The sequence below is a fragment of the Rissa tridactyla genome, chromosome 1 (genome assembly GCF_028500815.1).
Source record: "Rissa tridactyla isolate bRisTri1 chromosome 1, bRisTri1.patW.cur.20221130, whole genome shotgun sequence".
NCBI classification, from domain to species: domain Eukaryota; kingdom Metazoa; phylum Chordata; class Aves; order Charadriiformes; family Laridae; genus Rissa; species Rissa tridactyla.
In genome coordinates, this window is record NC_071466.1 from 86899391 (window position 1) to 86917476 (window position 18086).

The window sequence follows — 18086 nt, forward strand, 5'->3', positions numbered from 1 at the left end:
AGCAGACCCACATTTTTCCAAGCCTTCCTTTTGTCGCCTGTGTACTTACAGAAGCCCTTCTGTTGTCTTTGACGTCCCTGGCTGCGTTCAATTCCAGTTGGGACTCTTACTTTACAGTTAGTATTTTTCTAAATATTTCCCTTTGGTGATACAGAAATCGGTGTTTTGTTGGTTGCCTATGAAGCTTTTAACTGTGTACTTGGAAACTTACTATGACTTCAAATAGCATTTCAGAATACCTAACTTACTTTAGATCTTGTCAGTAGCTTTTCAAAGTAAAACAAAATATACCAAATAGGTAAAAATAAAACGTCTGCTGGAAGAAGGAAGAACAACCTTTAAGTGCCAGCCACATTCAAGTCGCAAGAGTAAGCTTCTCTGAGAATTCTTTTTACTGGGATATTTACTATTGTTGTTTGCATTTTGTATCTATGTTGATCTTTAATATGCTTACAGAATGTATATATTATCTGCAGATCTTACTCAGTTTTTGGGAGGGTATTTTGCCCTTAATTGAATTTTCTTGATTTCTCCAGATTTAAATCGGGTTCTTGTGAAACGATACTGTTTTCACTCTTACATTTGTTGTCAGGCCATGTATGATGCCATTCAGAAATTGGATAAAAAATTTGACCTGCTTCATCGGAAGGTCTCAGAAATGCAGCATGCTCGTTTAAAGCCACTGTTGCTCAAACCTGTGAGTATTAAAGACCTGAGACACTCATTTTTCCTTTAATTCTCTCACTTCCTCTGATGCTTATTTAAAAAAAAATCATCTCCTTTTACTAAGATTAGTAGACTTAAAATCCATTTCAATTAATTTATTCTAGATTTCTTACTATAGGCCAGCTTCAGTCTCCGATGTTGTTACTGACCATTGGTTTCTGCAGTTAGAAGAGATTTTAGGCATCATTCACACAGGCTGGTTCAATTGACTAACAATTTTTAGATCTCAACAGTGTATTGTCGTATCCATTATGGTATAGAATTGTATCTTTTTTTAATAAAATACCTTTTTTCAAAATTTCTAAGAAGGTTTGATACTGAGTACACACTATCCATTTTTTTCCTATGTGGTCCATCCAGTGTTAACTAAGGAGACAGAATATTAGTACTTGTAACAATGCTCTTTAAAAGGAAAACGTAACAGATAATTTTTGAAGAAGGTCATAAAATCCATAATGACCTTTCATTGTCAATAATACTGCAAAGCTTTTAATGTGGCAGAGGTGATCCTGCTGTCAGGAGATGTCAAGACATCAGTAAGGCCATTTGTTTTAAGGGTGGGTAAAATGATGACATTCTCATGCATGTCAGTTATCAATAGGATACTAGGTTTTATTTGGGAATGTGTTTTTGTTGACATCTCCAAGCTTATACTGTCCACACATCCAAAAATATGAAATTCAGGGAACAAACTGGTCTTGGCAGCTATGATTGGACTCTGTGACCTCTGTGCTCTTGCCCTCCCCTCTGATCATGTGGAATGGCAGCTGCTTTTATGTTCAGATTAAGTGACCTGTGCTGCATTTTTTTTTTTTCAAAGGCAGCTTTTATCACTATAAGGTGTAAGGGGGAAGCCAGCAAATGCAACCTGCCAACCATTTTCTCAGGTTCTGCTAGAACTTTATCTGTAAAACCATCAGGAATGCTGTAGGTTTTTTATAGCTGTATCATTGTTGTATCTGTGATGCGCTAAGGGTATAAATAAGGAAAAGTTGGTTGTAAAGGTATGATTTTTTTTTAATTAGCTCAACTCCAATAACTGGAGAAACGGACAAACTTTGAGGCATATAAACCTTTCTTCAGGTCATAGATTTTTAAAGATTACAAGGGTGGAATATAATCAGATTTCTATATACAAAAAAAAAAAAGACAAAAAGAAAACCAACGCAAACAAACAAGAAACCAAACCTATGTGTGTCAGCTACATTTGGTAGCTCCTGCTCGGTGACCAGTATTTTGAACTAGAACGCATGCTTTAAGGTGCATATGCTTCTTAATAGAAGTACTCCATGTGGTGGAAAGCATAGCCCATCTCTCAGTTTGTCTGCCTTAGTCTCTTTGGAATCTTCCATCGTAGACGAGATATGAATGTTTAATGTTTCAGCTAGCAAATAAAGAATGAAGAGGCAACCAGGAGAGAAAGTGAATTGGTTTTTTTCTTGTTTAAAAGGAAGCTAACATGGAAGTGGAGAATCCTTTGAAAATTCAGCAGACTGGGTCAATGGCTGACAAATTTTAAATTTTATTTTGCCTGTTTTTTTATGGAGCTTTTTTTAAGAGCCTTTACAAAGCTGCCTTTCTCATTATATATCTCGCTTTTTAGAAAGCGATTTGCCAGCACCCCAGGTGGAAAAAACTTGAGAGACGTTGAAGCTGATCAGATAAACTTTTAGTGTTGGAACTACAAGTGAGAATAAAACAAAGTAGAGGGAAGGCGAAAAAATAATAGCACTGGCTTTATGACAATGACTACCTCAATGAAGAGTCTGTTGCCAATAGCATCATTACTAAAATCTAGTCTTCCTGATTTGTAAAAGAAAAAAATAACCCAATATATCTAATTTAACCTTTTAATTGCTTTCTGAATCACATTTGCAGAAACCAGTTGGATTTACATACAGAAGTTCCTGTCATTTGCCCCAGGGAAAAATAAAACTACAAAGATCCATGGAAAAGGAATCAAGTCTTCATCTCCCTTCACCAGGCCAGGGAAGGCATAGCCCACTCATAAGGGTTGCTTTACAGAATGGTCATGTTCAGGTCAATTCCACAATAAAACATGTTCAGCAGAGTCTTCAGCTTGAATCGCAGCAGCCTGTTCAGAGGCAGAGCCCACCACTCCCCACTATAGTTTCTACGCATTCATTGCATTCATCATACACAGCAAATAACGGGATGCCTGACCTTTCTCCACAATCAAATCTTGTAGCTGGTGCTGTGGAAAGTACTGTCAATATCGCATCTTCACCAGTGGCATCGTCATCGATGCCAGCACCGTCAGAGACCAGTATGGGAAATAATGCTGTGGTCATGAACTACAGAAATGCATCTGGGAGTGTGAATATCAGTAAAGAACTACCATCTTCTTCAGTCTCCATCAATCCCAGCTTTGGTGAGTTCCTTTGTAATAAATACTCAGAAACAAAGGCTAAAAAAAACTGCTGCTGGCATGAAGAAATGTGCCTAAAGAAATCTCTTAATCATTATTTACTAAAAGTAAAGGAGCAGGACTGGCTGCCTTACAAGCATTTCTATAATGGAATACTGTTTAAAACTTTTGAAATAAAGGTCACAGGAATGTTTAATATGATCACTTAAAAACCTCTGCAGTGTATATACAGTTCTATAGACTACCGCAAGCCTTTTGATTTACAGTACATGCTTTGGGTTCTTTTAAGGCTAGACTCTCTTTTTCTCTCTTTGTACTCTTGATGTAACCTATTTGTAACCTGTATATATGTCATAAGTAATGTATGCATGCTATGCATGTGTTTAAAAAGACAAAAGAGACTACCAGTAAAGCTAAGTGAGGCATATGCCTGTATACGTGTTTTGCATTTAAGAAAGCAACTTTTTTGTGTGAAGGAAATGCCTGTTTTCTTCTTGTGGAGGATTTTAGCAGTGAAAAATCCTTTCTATCCTCAAATACTGCAGTGTTTGGTTTCTTTCAAAATACTTATTTCCACAGAAAATGAAGAATTCCATAATGATTGCATTATAATAAACAGGGACACATGAAATAGCACCCTGTATTAAAAACTAATGCATTTCTTTCTAAAGTGTAAACGCCCTGAGTTACATGGAAGGCTGAGATAGGAGTTTTTAGTTGCTTCTGGTCTAAAAAAGAAGTTCATACAGCTGAAGAGCTGCACGAATAGTAGGTGAAATACTCGGATATCTATCTGCAAATTTGTAAACAGCATATGATTTTAGCACTACTATGTATGGATATGCCGTTCTTCATGGTTCATTGTCTTGAAAACATACATGGTATCTGTACGTGTGTAAAATTGGCCAGTCTGAATATTTTCGATTCTCATGTGTCTAATGTATTTTCTTGGGTGTTATTATTTCAGTTAGTTACTTTGGTGGTTAACGTGACTCAAAAAGATATTTCTGTTACCATTCCAATTTAGAGCTGCTTTTGTAAGAGCAAAGGTAAGTAATACATAGAATTAGCTGTAGTAAAGAACATATACAGAGAGTACCATAGAGGTCAAGAGAAAGAGTTTGAAAAAGTATTTTTTTTTTAACCACTTGCTTGGGTTTTTTAATTTGTTTGTTTGTTTGTTTTACCAAAGAGTTTGTTGGTGACCCAGTGAGAAATGTAAAAGTTCTTGGAAACTATTTGATGAAAGCTCGGCAAAAGACTAAACCAAAGTATGCAGCACGCTACTTAGTTCGTGTCTTGTTCCCCAAGGAAACATTATTGTGCAGCATTATGGGAGTGAGTGCACGGGGGCGCAGAACATTGGATCCAAACAAAATTGCTGCAATAAGAGGTATGCTGCCTTTCAAAATGTGCAATTTACTTAAATTCTTAACAAAGTTTTTAATTTACAAGGAGTCCTTTTCTGTATGTTTCTGCTAATCATTGTCCAGCAGCTGGTGAACTGAAAAATGCAGTAGTGGATGTGCTCCACTCAGCTGTGTCTTTTGGTTTTGAAATTCCTGCTTTGTAATTCTCAATGTTCATTTTTCTTCCATGTGGATAAAACAATTCTGATTTCTCTTAGTTTTGTGTAGTTCATGTTCATCAGTCATGCTGACTGTTTCTAAATTTTTCATTACAATTTATTTCATGTTTGTGTGTGGCATGGGTTTTGTGGGTTTTTTTGTTTGGGTTTTTTTTTCCATTTTTGTTTTTGGTTTTTTTATGGCCATGGTACACTTGGGACAAACGTTAACGGGTGATTCTTAAACACTCTACTCTTAAGTTCACTTCTCCTGTTTGTTTGAGAAATGGTGAAAATGGGGAAGGCTTTTTCTTTTTTTTAAATGTCAAACCATTTACACAGATCCTATGGCATGTCTGTGTGAACCTATACATCTCCTTCCTGTTTAGAGGATGGGAGACTGTTTAAGCCACGTGATGTAGTTGCAGCATTACCCTGTCTGTGTTTTTTGTGGGAGTGTTTTTGTTGATTTTTTTTTTTTTAACGTTGGTATGATAAATCACACTTTTCCCCTAATTGTACTAGGAAATGCTTAATAATAAAAGCATTGTTCACAACACCTCAAAAAAATATCACTGTGCATCTTAAATTCATAGTGCTGCTTAGCTTCAAAACGTGAGTTTACTACCTCTCTTTAATTAAAGCTGGAAATCTAAAGCCTCTAAATGGAGAACAATGAACGTGACACATTTGTTGGCTTTCTCTCTTTCTACATTAGAATGCTTTTTTAAATACTGCATTTTGTCATAAAGCTTAAAAACTTTTCTATGTTTTATATGCAGAATTTCTTGCAACTAACTTTCCAAACTATGATTTGAGCGAGCATGGAAAAGACTGGAAAACATGTATCACGAATGTCAATGCTATGATCCGCTGTTTACGCTCTGAAACAAAAATAAACCCAGTAAGTTGTCTCAAGGTGATAATTTATTAAGTACTAAGTTTGTGCTTCTTTCTCAAATTAATTATTTGAACGCCTCATCATACAAGTGTTCTAATTGGAAATTGCTTGAGTTCTGTCTTTCCACTGCTCAGCATATCCTGCTGACTGCAGCACTAGTTCCATATGGGGAATACTGTAAGTGTATCCCTTTCTCTTGCTCTGCCTCTTCCCGCTTCTGTGTCCAGTATTCAGTTAAGAGATGTATAAGCATAGCATACTAAAAGGAAGTGTCCTGGTTTGAGGTAAAACAGAACCAATTTCCTGTTCAGTAATTTTACTTTGCAGCTAAGCCTCTTCTAACTAACTGAACTGTAAACGTTGCCCAGAAGTAGTGTCAAATTTGATTGCGAGCCTAAACATGTAGGGGCTAGCACTGTTTTCACAGGCGTTCCTTCAGATATATCCAGCCATGCATTTCAACTTTATATGGACTGAAACATCACTCCCAAGACACCTGTAACTCCATTTACCTTTGCTTCTAAAAAGCTTTGTGCAAATCTGTGAATATTTAAGTATCTGGTTCACTTGTGGCTTTCATGATTGAAGTTCAGAAGTAGCTATATTGTAAATATCTCGAATCTAATTTATACTAAATGGGAAATGAACTGTAACACTAATTAGAAAACTGGTAGGCTTCTCCCAGTGCATGTGCTAACCTCATTTAATGTTTCAGGAGACAGCTGAAGGGAAAGAAATAGCGACTGTCGCTCCAGATACATCTCATTGTGCAGATTTAAATTATAATGAAGATAGTGAAGGCAATTCTCAAAACTCTCAGAAAATGACCAGCTCCATAACTGACACATTGCAGAATTCAGGATTGGATAAGCTTCCAGAAGCTTTCCATACACCTTCAGTCAAGAAACCGCAGTCTCTGGAACCTATGGGTAAACTAAGAAATCTTTGTCTTCTGAATTTGTGTGTTACATTTTAAATGGTCAGTGAGAGGCAGAAGAGGCTGCTATAGGTGAAATTGTGTAGTAAAGGGATTTGCTCAACTATGTGACCCTTCCTCTTAAGGCAGTCACTTGATGTATATGTAGTAAGTCTTCATGGGAGCAAACAAGAACGTTATCTGGCTAACAGAACATGTGTTTGCATCTACCAATGTCCCATAATGCATATCCACTGTAAGATTGGAAAGTTCAGCTGTAAGATGTTTTGTTCGGTTTCTCTGAGTAATTATTTTTCAGGAATTACTTCACAGTTATGCTGTTTTCGTTTTTGTTTTTTTTTAATGTGGGAGATATTCTACCTTAATGGAGTAAGCTTGCTCAGAATATTTATTGAATGGTATTGCAATTTCAGAAGAAAAGTACACCTTTCTGTAAAACTGACAATTTGGGACAATAAAAATCATAGAATCATAGAATAAGAAAATAATTTGGGTTGGAAGGAACCTTTGAAGGTCATCTAGTCCACCCCCCCTGCAATAAGCAGAGACATCTTCAGCTAGATCAGGTTGCTCAGAGCCCCATCCAACCTGATCTTAAATGTTTCCAGGGATGGGGCATCTACTACCTCTCTGGGTAACCTCTGACAGTGTTTCACCACCCTTGTTGTAAAAAGTTTCTTATATCTAGTCTATATTTACCCTCTTTTAGTTTAAAACCAGTACCCCTTGTTGTACTGCAACAGGCCCTGCTAAAAAGTTTGTTGTCATCTTTCTTACAAGCCCCTTTTAAGTACTGAAAGGCTGCAAAAAAATCTTAAAGCAGCCTTTATACTTAATTTTTTCCAATGCATTTTTGTTTAGGGAAAAAAAAACCATGTACAGCATGTGATTCCTCTAGAGAGCTTCAAGGAAAATGAGCTGAGATTAGTTGCCCTTGGAAATAATATATTTGATTAGAGTCTCTTTGGGGCTCTGTCAGTTCTGCTCCTGCACCCAAGACTTGTTAGATCAGACCTCCTGCTTTACTGTACATTTTGCCTTTTTTTTTTTTTTTTTAAATGTTTGCAGTGGAGTCAGATTGAAGTATTTAAAAATATTCACTCTTTTTCAGTTTCCACTTACAGGATCTAAGCACCATTGAAATAGAAGAACTTCTATTTACTTGTGTAATTGGAATAACATCATCTTTTCACGTGAGATGAAAACAATTTAGAAAGTCATTAATAATGCAGGTTACATTGCTACCATTGCTGAAAGCATATCAGAAGTGATGTTACATTGCTGTAAAACAGGCAGGGATTTTTGGCTACTTGGACATCTGTCTGCAATATGTTGCATTTTAGTATTAGCTGTAGCATTATGGTTTTGCTCTGGTCTTTCCAAGCAAGTACAGTAGTTTCAGGGAGAACTTTTTGTGTCCTAGTCTTAGTGTAATACACAGCCACGTTGAAGCATGGTCGGTATTGAATAAGTAAAATTTCTGTCTCTGTTTTTCTGACATCCTTTCTAGAACTTCTTGGAAGTCCATGGCGCAACGTTCAGTTGCCTTTCTCGGTCATTTATGTAGCTAAGGGGAAGTCTCGGCCAGAGTTGTCAGCTCGCTACCTAATTCGTCACATGTTCACTGAAGATGTGCTCGTAAAAAGCAATGTATATGGTAATCTTGAACGTGGCATGAGCCCACTGGACTGCAACAGAATTAATGCTCTCAGAGGTAAGTAAGAAAATCTCTGTTCAAATGATAATGCAGGGAAATTAACAAGAGTGATTAACTGTTATATCCTATGAACAAACCATGGAGCTTCAGAAATAAGTCTGTGAAACTATTCTGACAGGTAGGAGTGCAAGCAGTGTAACAAGTTGAGGGAAAGTGGACGAGGTTATATTTAAGCAACTTAAGGAAGTCACAGATCACAAACCTGGTTCATATAAGGAATCTCAGTCTGCATGGTATCTGCTTGAAAGGGCAACACAGTGGGAGATGGAAACAGTCCCAGAGGATTCTGGAGGGTGTTGGGTATAATTTCTTGATACAGGGGCTAGGTAGGCCAACCAGAGGTAATGTACAGCAGGTTATGGCACCCTTCACAAAAAGGGTTGAGGTGTGATAATCGGTGGCAGTATTGCCTGTATGAGACTATGAAATAATGGACCTCAAGATCCTGAGTAGAGTTAAAAAGGTCTGAGAGTACATACCCTGTAGCTTAGGAGAGCAGGCTTTGGCTTATTTGTGAAACTCATAGGTGGGAGCTTATGAGACAGCTCTGAAGAGGAGGGAAGCTCAGGAAAGCTGGACGGACTTTAAGGACAGCATTCGACAAGCACAAGAGAGTCCATCCTGACACTTAGGAGAACTTGTAGAGTTATGGGGAGACAAGTTTGGCTCAGCAGGAAGTCCGCAACTGAGCTCCAGTACAAAAAAGCAGTATATAGAGATTGGAAGCAAGGACAGTTTATGAAGTGGAATTTTGCAACTTTGCCTAGGAGTGTTGGAATGGTGTCAGGAAAGCTAAAGCTCAGCTAGAGTTGAGACTTGCAAGGAATGTCAAGAAAAGCTTCTACCACAACATTAATCATAAAAGATTGAGCAAGGGAAGCGTGCTCAGAGGGTAGTGGGTCATGCTCTGCTTGGGAGACTGACACATGGGGTACTGCAGGGGTCTGTCCTGGTACTTGGCCTGTTTAACATCTTTATCTATGACTTGGAGACAATGGAGAACGCTCATCATGTTTGCATTTGATAGCAAATTGGGACTGTATTAATGAGCGCACAACCAGCAGATCAAGGGAAAGGATTATCTCCCTCTTTTTAGCACTCATGAGTGTGCATTTGCATTACTGCATCCAATTTTGGGTCCTCTAGTATAAGAAAGAGATATCGATAAAGCTGGAGGGCCACGAAAAGGGATGGGGAATTGGAGCACTTGTCCAGTGAGGAAATTGGGCTTATTTAGTCTGGAAAAGAGAAGGCTCCAAGGGGACCCAGTAGCAGCCTGCCACTATCTGTCTTCAAAGTAAACTCCTTCTAGTCAAGCTGTTTGCAGCATTGACTGTGGGAAGATGTGAGACCACAGGCATAAAAGGAAATGAGAGGTTCAGACTGGATGTGAGCAGCTCCTTTTTCCCCATGAGGACAGTCAAGCAGTGGAGCACGTTGCCCCGTGAGGTTGTGTCATCTCCATCCTTTTTCCACACCTCAGTGGACAAAGCCCTGAGCAACCTGGTCTGACCTCAGAGTTGTCCCTGCTTTGGAAAGGTTGGAGTAGAGACCTCCTGAGTTCCCTCATGGCATGAGTGACTGTGATGGGAAAGGAGCAGATTCAAGTGCCTTGCCCTTCTAAGAGCTCAGAGATCATCTGTCTCTACTGACCTAGTAGGCTCCATTGAGAGAAAAGGTCTTGGCAAATGATGTAGTTGTTTAGAAGCTACAGGTGGGATAAGGACTGCTGCCAAGTGAACAGGCAGTATTTTGCGCTAGACCAGTTTGAGCTATTTGAATAATGAATCTGTGCTGAAACATGTCTTTTCAAATAGTGTGTGACAGCCCATTCCACTGTATTAATATGGACAGTTTTGCAGTTTCCTCAGCTTATGTGAATCCAGGATGTCTTTAGGAAGTTGGTATTGCTTATTCTATTTGCAAATGCTATTCCAGAAGCAGAAGGAAAGTATGTTACAGTTGGACTTGTAGCAGTTGTTTTGCCTTCTGCATTGTTCTTGCTTCAGCATTCTTCTGGAACACTGATCCATGCTCCTTCCTGAGAGGGTGTCTTCTGTTAGTCTCAGTACAATTAGCATAACAGTTATGCAGCAAGTGAGGAGGAATGTGAAACAGACTGTAGGTAGAAAAGGTGTATGGGTTATTATACAGAAGAAAACTTGGCATTATCTGTTAAGATTTAAACATGGCCAGCACAAACTATGGTGTTGAGGGAAAGATCATCAGGTTTTTGGTGGCTATTTGCTCCGTGGCTATTCCAGTATCTTAGAGAGTTCAACATACTTGAAAAGGTTCGGTCCTGCAGTAGAGAAACCTTTCCACCTTTCTTTTAATTTTCTGTGTTCTTGCCTTATTTTCATTGTAAAAGTTGGCTTTTTCTATGAGAAATCTGAAGAGAAAATACTTTGCCAGGAATTCTTAAGTTTTGCTTGTGGAATGTTATTTACTGGGCTGGATCCCAAGCCGCAGACAGGGTAATAGTGGGGTGCCTTCAACGTTTCCCAACACCACAGGCTTGATGTGGGGTTTTACTTCCTCCTGTGCCCCTATAATATCACTGTGGGATAGTGTTCGCTTGGTTAGTAATGTTGCATATTTGACTAGTTACCCTTGTCTGGACAACACTCTTAGTCATATAATACAGTTTTAGGTAGTCCTGCTAGGAGCATGGAGTTGGACTCAATCCTTATGGGTCCTTCTGACTTGAGATATTTTATGATTTATTGCATTTTTTTGCAATGTGCATCTCCTAACAAATCTTGAAACTGCGTCTCCTCCATGTCTGGAGCATAGAGAGGTTGAAAGGGTTGTTAAGATCTGTCCAGTGCAGCCTAACAACTCCACAGGCATAGCAAGATTGCCTCTGAAGATACAGCAACCAATATGGCAAGACTATATGTTACAGTGGGCTTTCCCAAACTGTACATATTCCTTTACCAGTGGCCTGGAAGCTTTGCCACTTTAAGCATCTGCACGTACTCCCACTGCACGCATATTTTGTTTCATGACACTTTGAGTTTAAGAAGCATTCAAAAGATGTATTAATTGTGTCTTAGGGCTGCAGGAACACCACGTAGGTTCCAGAGCAGACGAGAGACAAAGTCCTCTGTGTGGGGTTGCAGCCAGGCCGTGTCACTTGGCTCTGGGGCCAGAGAGCTGTCGCTGGCCCTGTTTTCTTTAACATTATAACATAGCCTGATTGGATGGCAGCAGCAGCAGGTCCCTGAATATAATCCTGCAGAGCAGGAAGGGGCCCTGCGTAGCCTTTCTGTAGTCCCAGTAAGATGTCAATTTCTGTGAAAGAAAAGACATAATTTAAAAGCTGTTTTGTGGGGCATGTACAAAGGCTCCATAGGCCTGGTGGTAGGAATTCCTGTTCTGCGCTGTGGCTCTGAGGCCAAGCACTTTCTTGAATTTGCTGTCAGGGATGGAAGGGGAAAGAGCTTGGCTGCTGTTTCAGACAACAGCTTGTGTATCCTTTGTCAGCATAGTTTATTACAGGAGTGTCCTGGGAATGAAGGAAACTAAGGTGCTTTCGCTCCCTGCCTTACCCTCCTGGAGCAGAGTAAACTGCAAGAGCACAAGTTTTTCTCTCTGTTATTTTCTTCCTTGAGATCCATGCCTTTCTGGCAAAATAGGTTTCCAGGTTTGGAACTACAAGTTAAAGTATCGACTGTAAACAACGATACCATATTAGATTTTTACTTGCTAGTATATGTGAGAGCAGTTGAAGAACAAAAATGGCATAATATCAACTAGCTATACCTTTCATTCTAAGGTAAATATAGACGTTAATAGGAGAAGTAGGAATGGTATTGCCTTTGATTCGAAATTACAGCTAAGAATTCCTTTTCGGTGCTTATTTAAATCTTTTAGGGGCTTGCTTAGAGACAACGTGTAATTTAGCTAAGCTCAGAAGGACAATTACTTCTCAGTAATTAAAAAAAAAAATAAAATCTTTTTCTAAAACTACCCTTTTCACTTGTTGAAGGGGAGAGAGGTGCCATAGCCTTAACTTATTTATCCCGTTGCTACTGAACTCAAGTATTTTTTTACTGATCTTGTTGCACTATGGTAAGGAACAAGCTCTTGCAGTTTTTCTATCACAGTTGTTCCTCTATAGCTGTGTTATGTTGAATTGCTGTGTTTCATTTTAGTGAATACAGTTGTCAGAGATCCTTTGGAGGAGGGCTTGGTCCTGCTTAAATACTGGTCATTCTGAAATGGAGCCTGAGATTTCTTTGCTCTGGTTGACCACGTTAGAAACTGAAGTTACTCAGCACTTCAAGGGATCAAGCCCACATACGTGGTTACATCCTTTCTTGGCATATTTTGTTTTAGTGCCTTTAAGACCTTTTGCTACTCATTTTCAGAGTAAACAGAAAGGGGAGGGCGGGGGGCAATATCTGCCCTCTAGCTTTGCTCTTCAAACCTTGTAATATGCCTTGCTGTCCTGTTTTGGTAGCATGCACTTGTTTTGTCTTAATTACATCCAAAAAGAGTATATAGCTTGCATAAATAATTGATAACTCACTATTATATACTTGTTTATTTTTAGACTTTCTTCAAGAGAATTATCCATCCTTTGATCTAAAGGAAACTGGATATGATTGGAAGGCATGTGTGGCTGCCATAAACAGCACGATCCGCAGTCTCAGACATGACCATAAAAAGGCTACAATTGGAATCCGACGGAAAGTCTTGGCAGCGCCACCACTGAGTGCAAAGAGTCCTCCACGGAGTCCCACTTCAGTCAAGCCATTTGAAAGTGACACTATCAATCTCACAGACTGAAGCTCTCTGTTTCAAATCTTAATTTAGCAGGTTTTTATAAATCCCACGTAGAAGCATATTACATTGAGTACACTGTCCTATTATATTGAGTCGTCAGGAGCACTAAATAGTATTATTTCATGAGACCAAAGTTAGCGGAAGACTTGGGAACCCTAACTCCTTGTATAAGTAGCATCTGTGCTCGTCAGAAATTACTTCCACTATTCCCTGTAGCATTTCCAATGTGCCCTTCCCTAAAAGCACCTTCTTCTCATGATTAATATTTCAGAGTCAACGAATCTGATTAGAAAAGACACATTGCGCATCAAGTCAGCAGAAGTACATAGAAATGTGGAGAGAAAAGAATGGTCCTCCTTGGAGGAAGACTCATAACCAGCTAAATCATCTCATTATGTGTAAGGAATGAAATTTGCTTTGACAAATGGATATTTTAAGCAAAAGTATCTAATGCAGAAAGGGGAAAAAAAACATGTTTGTATTGCATCTAGTGACATCTGCTTTCATCCAGTCTTTGGGCACTTCTCCCATTCACCGTGGTTGATCAGAGGTTATCAGGAGTGGCCTCACAATGACATCAGCCAGTTCCCTCAGCACTCGTGGCTGCACGTTAGACTTAACGCACATCCAGTTTGCTAAAGTATTCCCTGACCAGATCCCCTTCCACCCAGTGTGTCTTCCTTGCTTCAGCCTTTCCCCCTGATCTCTGGCACCTGGTATTCCAGAAGGCCAGTCTTGCTAGAAAAGGCTGAGGCAAAGCAATTGAAAAGTGCCTCAGCCTTTTCCTTGTCCTATGTCACCAGGTCCCCCATCTCATTCAGCAGCAGACCCACATTTTTCCAAGCCTTCCTTTTGTCGCCTGTGTACTTACAGAAGCCCTTCTGTTGTCTTTGACGTCCCTGGCTGCATTCAATTTCAGTTGGGCTTTAGCTTTCATAACTCCAACCCTGGATGCTCAATGTCACTGCATTCCTCCCAGGTTACTCCCCCCCCACACACACACACTCTGTATGCTTTCTTTTTGTGTTTGAGTTTGTCCAGAAGCTCCTTGTTCATCCACACAGGCTTCCTGGCATTTTTGCCTGACTTCTTTTTTGTTGAGATGAATCTGTGTGGATCCTTGAATTTTAATCTTCTTGGACTCGTGTTCTCTCCAAGGCCCAAATCCCATAGGACTCTTCCTAGCAGATCTTTGAGGAGACCAAAGTCTGCTCTCCTGAAGTCCAGAATTATGAGCCTGCTTTCTACCGTCCTCCCTCCCCTCAGGATCCTGAACTCCACCATCTCATGGTCACTGCAGCTACAGTGGCTTTTGACCTTCACGTTCTCAGCAAGCCCCTCACTGTAGGTGAGTACGAGGTCCAGCAAGGCACCTCTCCTTGCTGGCTCCTCTATCACCTGGAGGAAGAAGTTGTTGTCAATAATAAATACTCATGCTGTTGCCTTTCCTTTCTGTCCACACAACACTAAAGATTTATTAGTGCACTGAATTATATATTAAGAAACCCCCAAAAACCAACCAAACAAGGATGGTGAACTCATAAAAATAAAAAAAATAATTACTACATATATTCAGTTTCACATTCCCCTTGGTTTCATTTTTAAGTTGAAATTCAACAGCATTAACTGTACAGAAGTTAATGGCTTTTTTTGTTGGGCAAGTTCTTTGTTGCTTGGGGGCTTTTGGTTGTGTTTTTTGGGTTGGTTTTTTTGTTTTGTTTTGTTTTCTTTCAAAAGAGGAAGTATTTTGCATGTGCCTTTCTGTTACTTGGTTTTCCAGCATCAGTCACGCCATCTTTCACTGTCTACATATTGATTAACTGGTGCGTGAACTTGCCTTGCCACTTGCATTCTGTCTGAGTGTTGTCTCAGACGTCTTCACAGAAAGAAGCTTCTCAGAAGGCTGACACAGGGAATGAATTTCACCTCTGAAAGTTGATGCAACTGTAGCTTCCAGAATTATGCCTGTATATATAGCAGAACAAGATTTAACTAAACCTGTCCTCTCCAAGGCAAAGGTTTCATGGTTTGTGTTTTTTGTTAGTAATAGGATAAAATAGCGAAGTTACTTGTTCTTACTTCAACTTCTATTCATAACAAACAGGCAGTGTTTATTATATACAGTATAGGAACAGCTTTTTTTATTGCAAGTTAGGATATGCAATCCTTATCTGATATGAAATCCCCTACCACCTCCTTGCAGAAGTCTTCTGTAGGATTTAAGAAATAGGCTGAATTTCTGATTTTATTTTTTTTTCCTAGAAACGTTGTGCTGCAAATTTGGTTGTTCTAGTTTACTACTAACAGTTTCTGCTGTTAACTGTTCTATACAATCATTCTTGTAAATGCCAAGAACTTTGTTGCGTGTAGATATTACTAGTTCCAAATCTCTGAAAAAGCCAAAAATGCTTATATTTTTTCAGTAGTTTTATGAAACTTTTTCACTGTCCTTCACAGATTTTAATGGTAGAATGATATATTTATTGAATGACCTGTCTGGCACTGAAATCTGTTAGTGTGGTGCATACCTATAGCTTCCATATTGAAAAGAGAATTGAATAATTGAATAAAAGTAGAAATAGTTTTCTTGTTTCTGGTTCAAATGTATCAATTTTTGCTAACTTTTATAAAACAAAATTACAGTATTTTGCTGTTAGGAATAAAGTATTTTACAAATAAAAATAGCATATAGCTCCTTGACTACATATGTGTGTCTTAAATTTCTTGCACCACTGATCTACAGTTCAGGTACAGTTTCATCTGAAAAGATTCTTTTGATCCCCTTTCAAGAAGCAGGGTTTTGAGGAGGTCTTCTGATTGAGGTGAGATGACTTCCAAATTTTTACTGCCTTAACTGATTCAGTAAACCAAGGCAAACTCTTTTGGACTTTTGCTTGTCAGGTACGGCTTTGTGTGAGCTATCTGAAATCGAGATCTCCACAAAAGGGTAGGAGTTGAGTAAAACTTTTAACTCCTTTAAACTGGTGCACATTTGGTAGAGCAGGCCTTATTCACCCAGTGGATTCAGTTTCCGTATTGGCCCTTATTCAAGGAATAAAACAGGGCTTGGAAGGCAATCTGATCATTTGATACGCTGAGAATTCACCTGGTGTCTTCTGTCTTTGTAGTCCGAATACCTGTCCCTAATGCAGTGTGAGTCCTTCCTCTGTACAGTAGAGCTGGGCCCCTTTATTCGTGCGTGACTGATTGACGTCTCTGGATTTGAGATTATATTGCATAATTCATCTGGTATTTCTGGCATCAGCCTTGACAGACCTCTAATCTAGTACTGCTCATCTGGAGGCTCTGGTGCACATTTCCTGATAACATGTAAAATGTTATGCTTTCTTGATGCATCTATTAAAGCCTTGTGAATGGTGGCATTTATTATGTTTTCATATGATACATTAATAATTACATGTATAACTGTGATATGCAAAAAGAAAAAATATATGTATTACACAAGTACTAAAATACTTTAATATTAATTTTCATCTTCTTAGGCTTGACTTTAGACATTGGCGGTGATATGGAAGTAAACATCATGGCAAAACTCCACCCTGACCTCCACTCCAGTTCTCACTTGCAACTGTTATGGATTTCAGCAGAGGTTTTGTATACGTTAGACCTGCGCTATAGGGTCTTGCCATATTAGTGGTCAGATCCTATACATAAATGTGATGACTATACATAAATGTTCCTGCAAGAACAACACCTTAATGATTCTGTTTCCAACATAGCACTTCCATTGTAGTTGTGAAAAAAAAATTGCAAGGAAGTGCCTTTCCCTTCCTTCTACAATACGAAGAGAGTAGGGGTTTGGTTGGGGTTGGTTGGCTGTTGGTTGGTTGGGGTTTTTTAGATCCTTGGAGTAGCTGTTGGGTGACTGATAAGCTCTCTATATCAGAGCCTCCTCTGCTCTTGGGCGGTGTTGCTGGAGAAGATAGGTTGGTATGTGAGTGAGTGAAATGAACACAGCAAACATTCATTGATCTCCCTGAGCCTGGGATTCACTTAAGGGGTTTTCTGTAGGATTTGGGAGAGAAGTCTCCATGAAATACTTCTGTTCTTATTTGTCTGTTGTAGCGTGGATGACTTTTATCCTTTTGTGAGATGGATCGCTGCATGCTCTTGTCTAACAAATTAATATAGTTGTTCATTGCACTTAATGTCAGGCTTGAGCGGCACTCCCCCAGTGAAGGGGAGCAAGCTGGAGGTAAGGGCACCACAGCATGGATAGCACCGTGGCCTTCCTGACAGGCTGCTCTGGTCAGGGCTGGGGTGGTGACCAGCAGGGACCACTGACAGTCACAGAGGAGACAGGGTAACAAGTCAGGTCTGGAGTCCAGTCAGCAGGAGCTGAGACACTGCTGCAACATGGGTTTGAGGTTCCTGCAGGAGACGGGGCCAGGCAGGACTGGGGACACAACTGTGACCAAGATGCCCTGGTCCCCATGCCTGGTAAGGGAGGCTGCAGGGGACAGGGGACAGGGCTGGGCACAGCCCACCTGCAGGGAGGGGGTCAGGGCTGTTCTTGCAGGGAGGTCCCAGGCCCATGTGCAGGGATGTCCAAGAGGGCCAGAGGCAGGGCAGCTAAGGCCTCTTGGTGCCCCTTGGCGCCCTGATCGACAATTTTGCAGGTTTCGCAGCATCTATGTAAATAACCATCTCACAGGCACGTTCACCTTTAGTAGCCAGAACTCTTCCCTTAGAATAATAGCAATGTCATTATTTTCCATTTTCTTCAAGTGTTTGTTCAGATCGTTTGATGGAAATGCTCACAGGATTTTAGAATATGATGTAGAGAGGGCTAAATATTTGTGCAGTCCTTTATTTCTGTTTTTTTGTGTAGATAATTTTGTAGTTCTCTTGACCGAACAGAACAATTACTGATTTTCTTTTTTCGATATATGGTATGATGACATCTGTGTATGAAGTGATATGGGAACTGCTGACTTTAAATGCCATCTGAACTATGACCTTATGAAAGTATTTAATTCATAAGTTCACAAGGTAGATTTCCGCCCTCTCCTTAACTGGTGAGGTGGCATTGAT

At 39.6% G+C, this 18086-nt stretch overlaps 1 protein-coding gene across 1 annotated transcript in view; it reads left to right on the plus strand.

Annotated features, from left to right (window-relative positions):
• Window positions 1–16427, plus strand: part of BEND2 (BEN domain containing 2) — a 32714-nt gene extending 16287 nt beyond the window's left edge. The window contains exons 6-12 of the mRNA XM_054184961.1: window positions 593–697; window positions 2605–3118; window positions 4308–4508; window positions 5465–5586; window positions 6299–6512; window positions 8031–8234; window positions 12799–16427. Of these exons, the coding sequence (XP_054040936.1) occupies window positions 593–697; window positions 2605–3118; window positions 4308–4508; window positions 5465–5586; window positions 6299–6512; window positions 8031–8234; window positions 12799–13034 (1596 nt within the window). The 3' untranslated portion in view covers window positions 13035–16427. The remainder of the gene's footprint in view (window positions 1–592; window positions 698–2604; window positions 3119–4307; window positions 4509–5464; window positions 5587–6298; window positions 6513–8030; window positions 8235–12798) is intronic.
• The last annotated feature ends 1659 nt before the right edge of the window (window positions 16428–18086 follow it).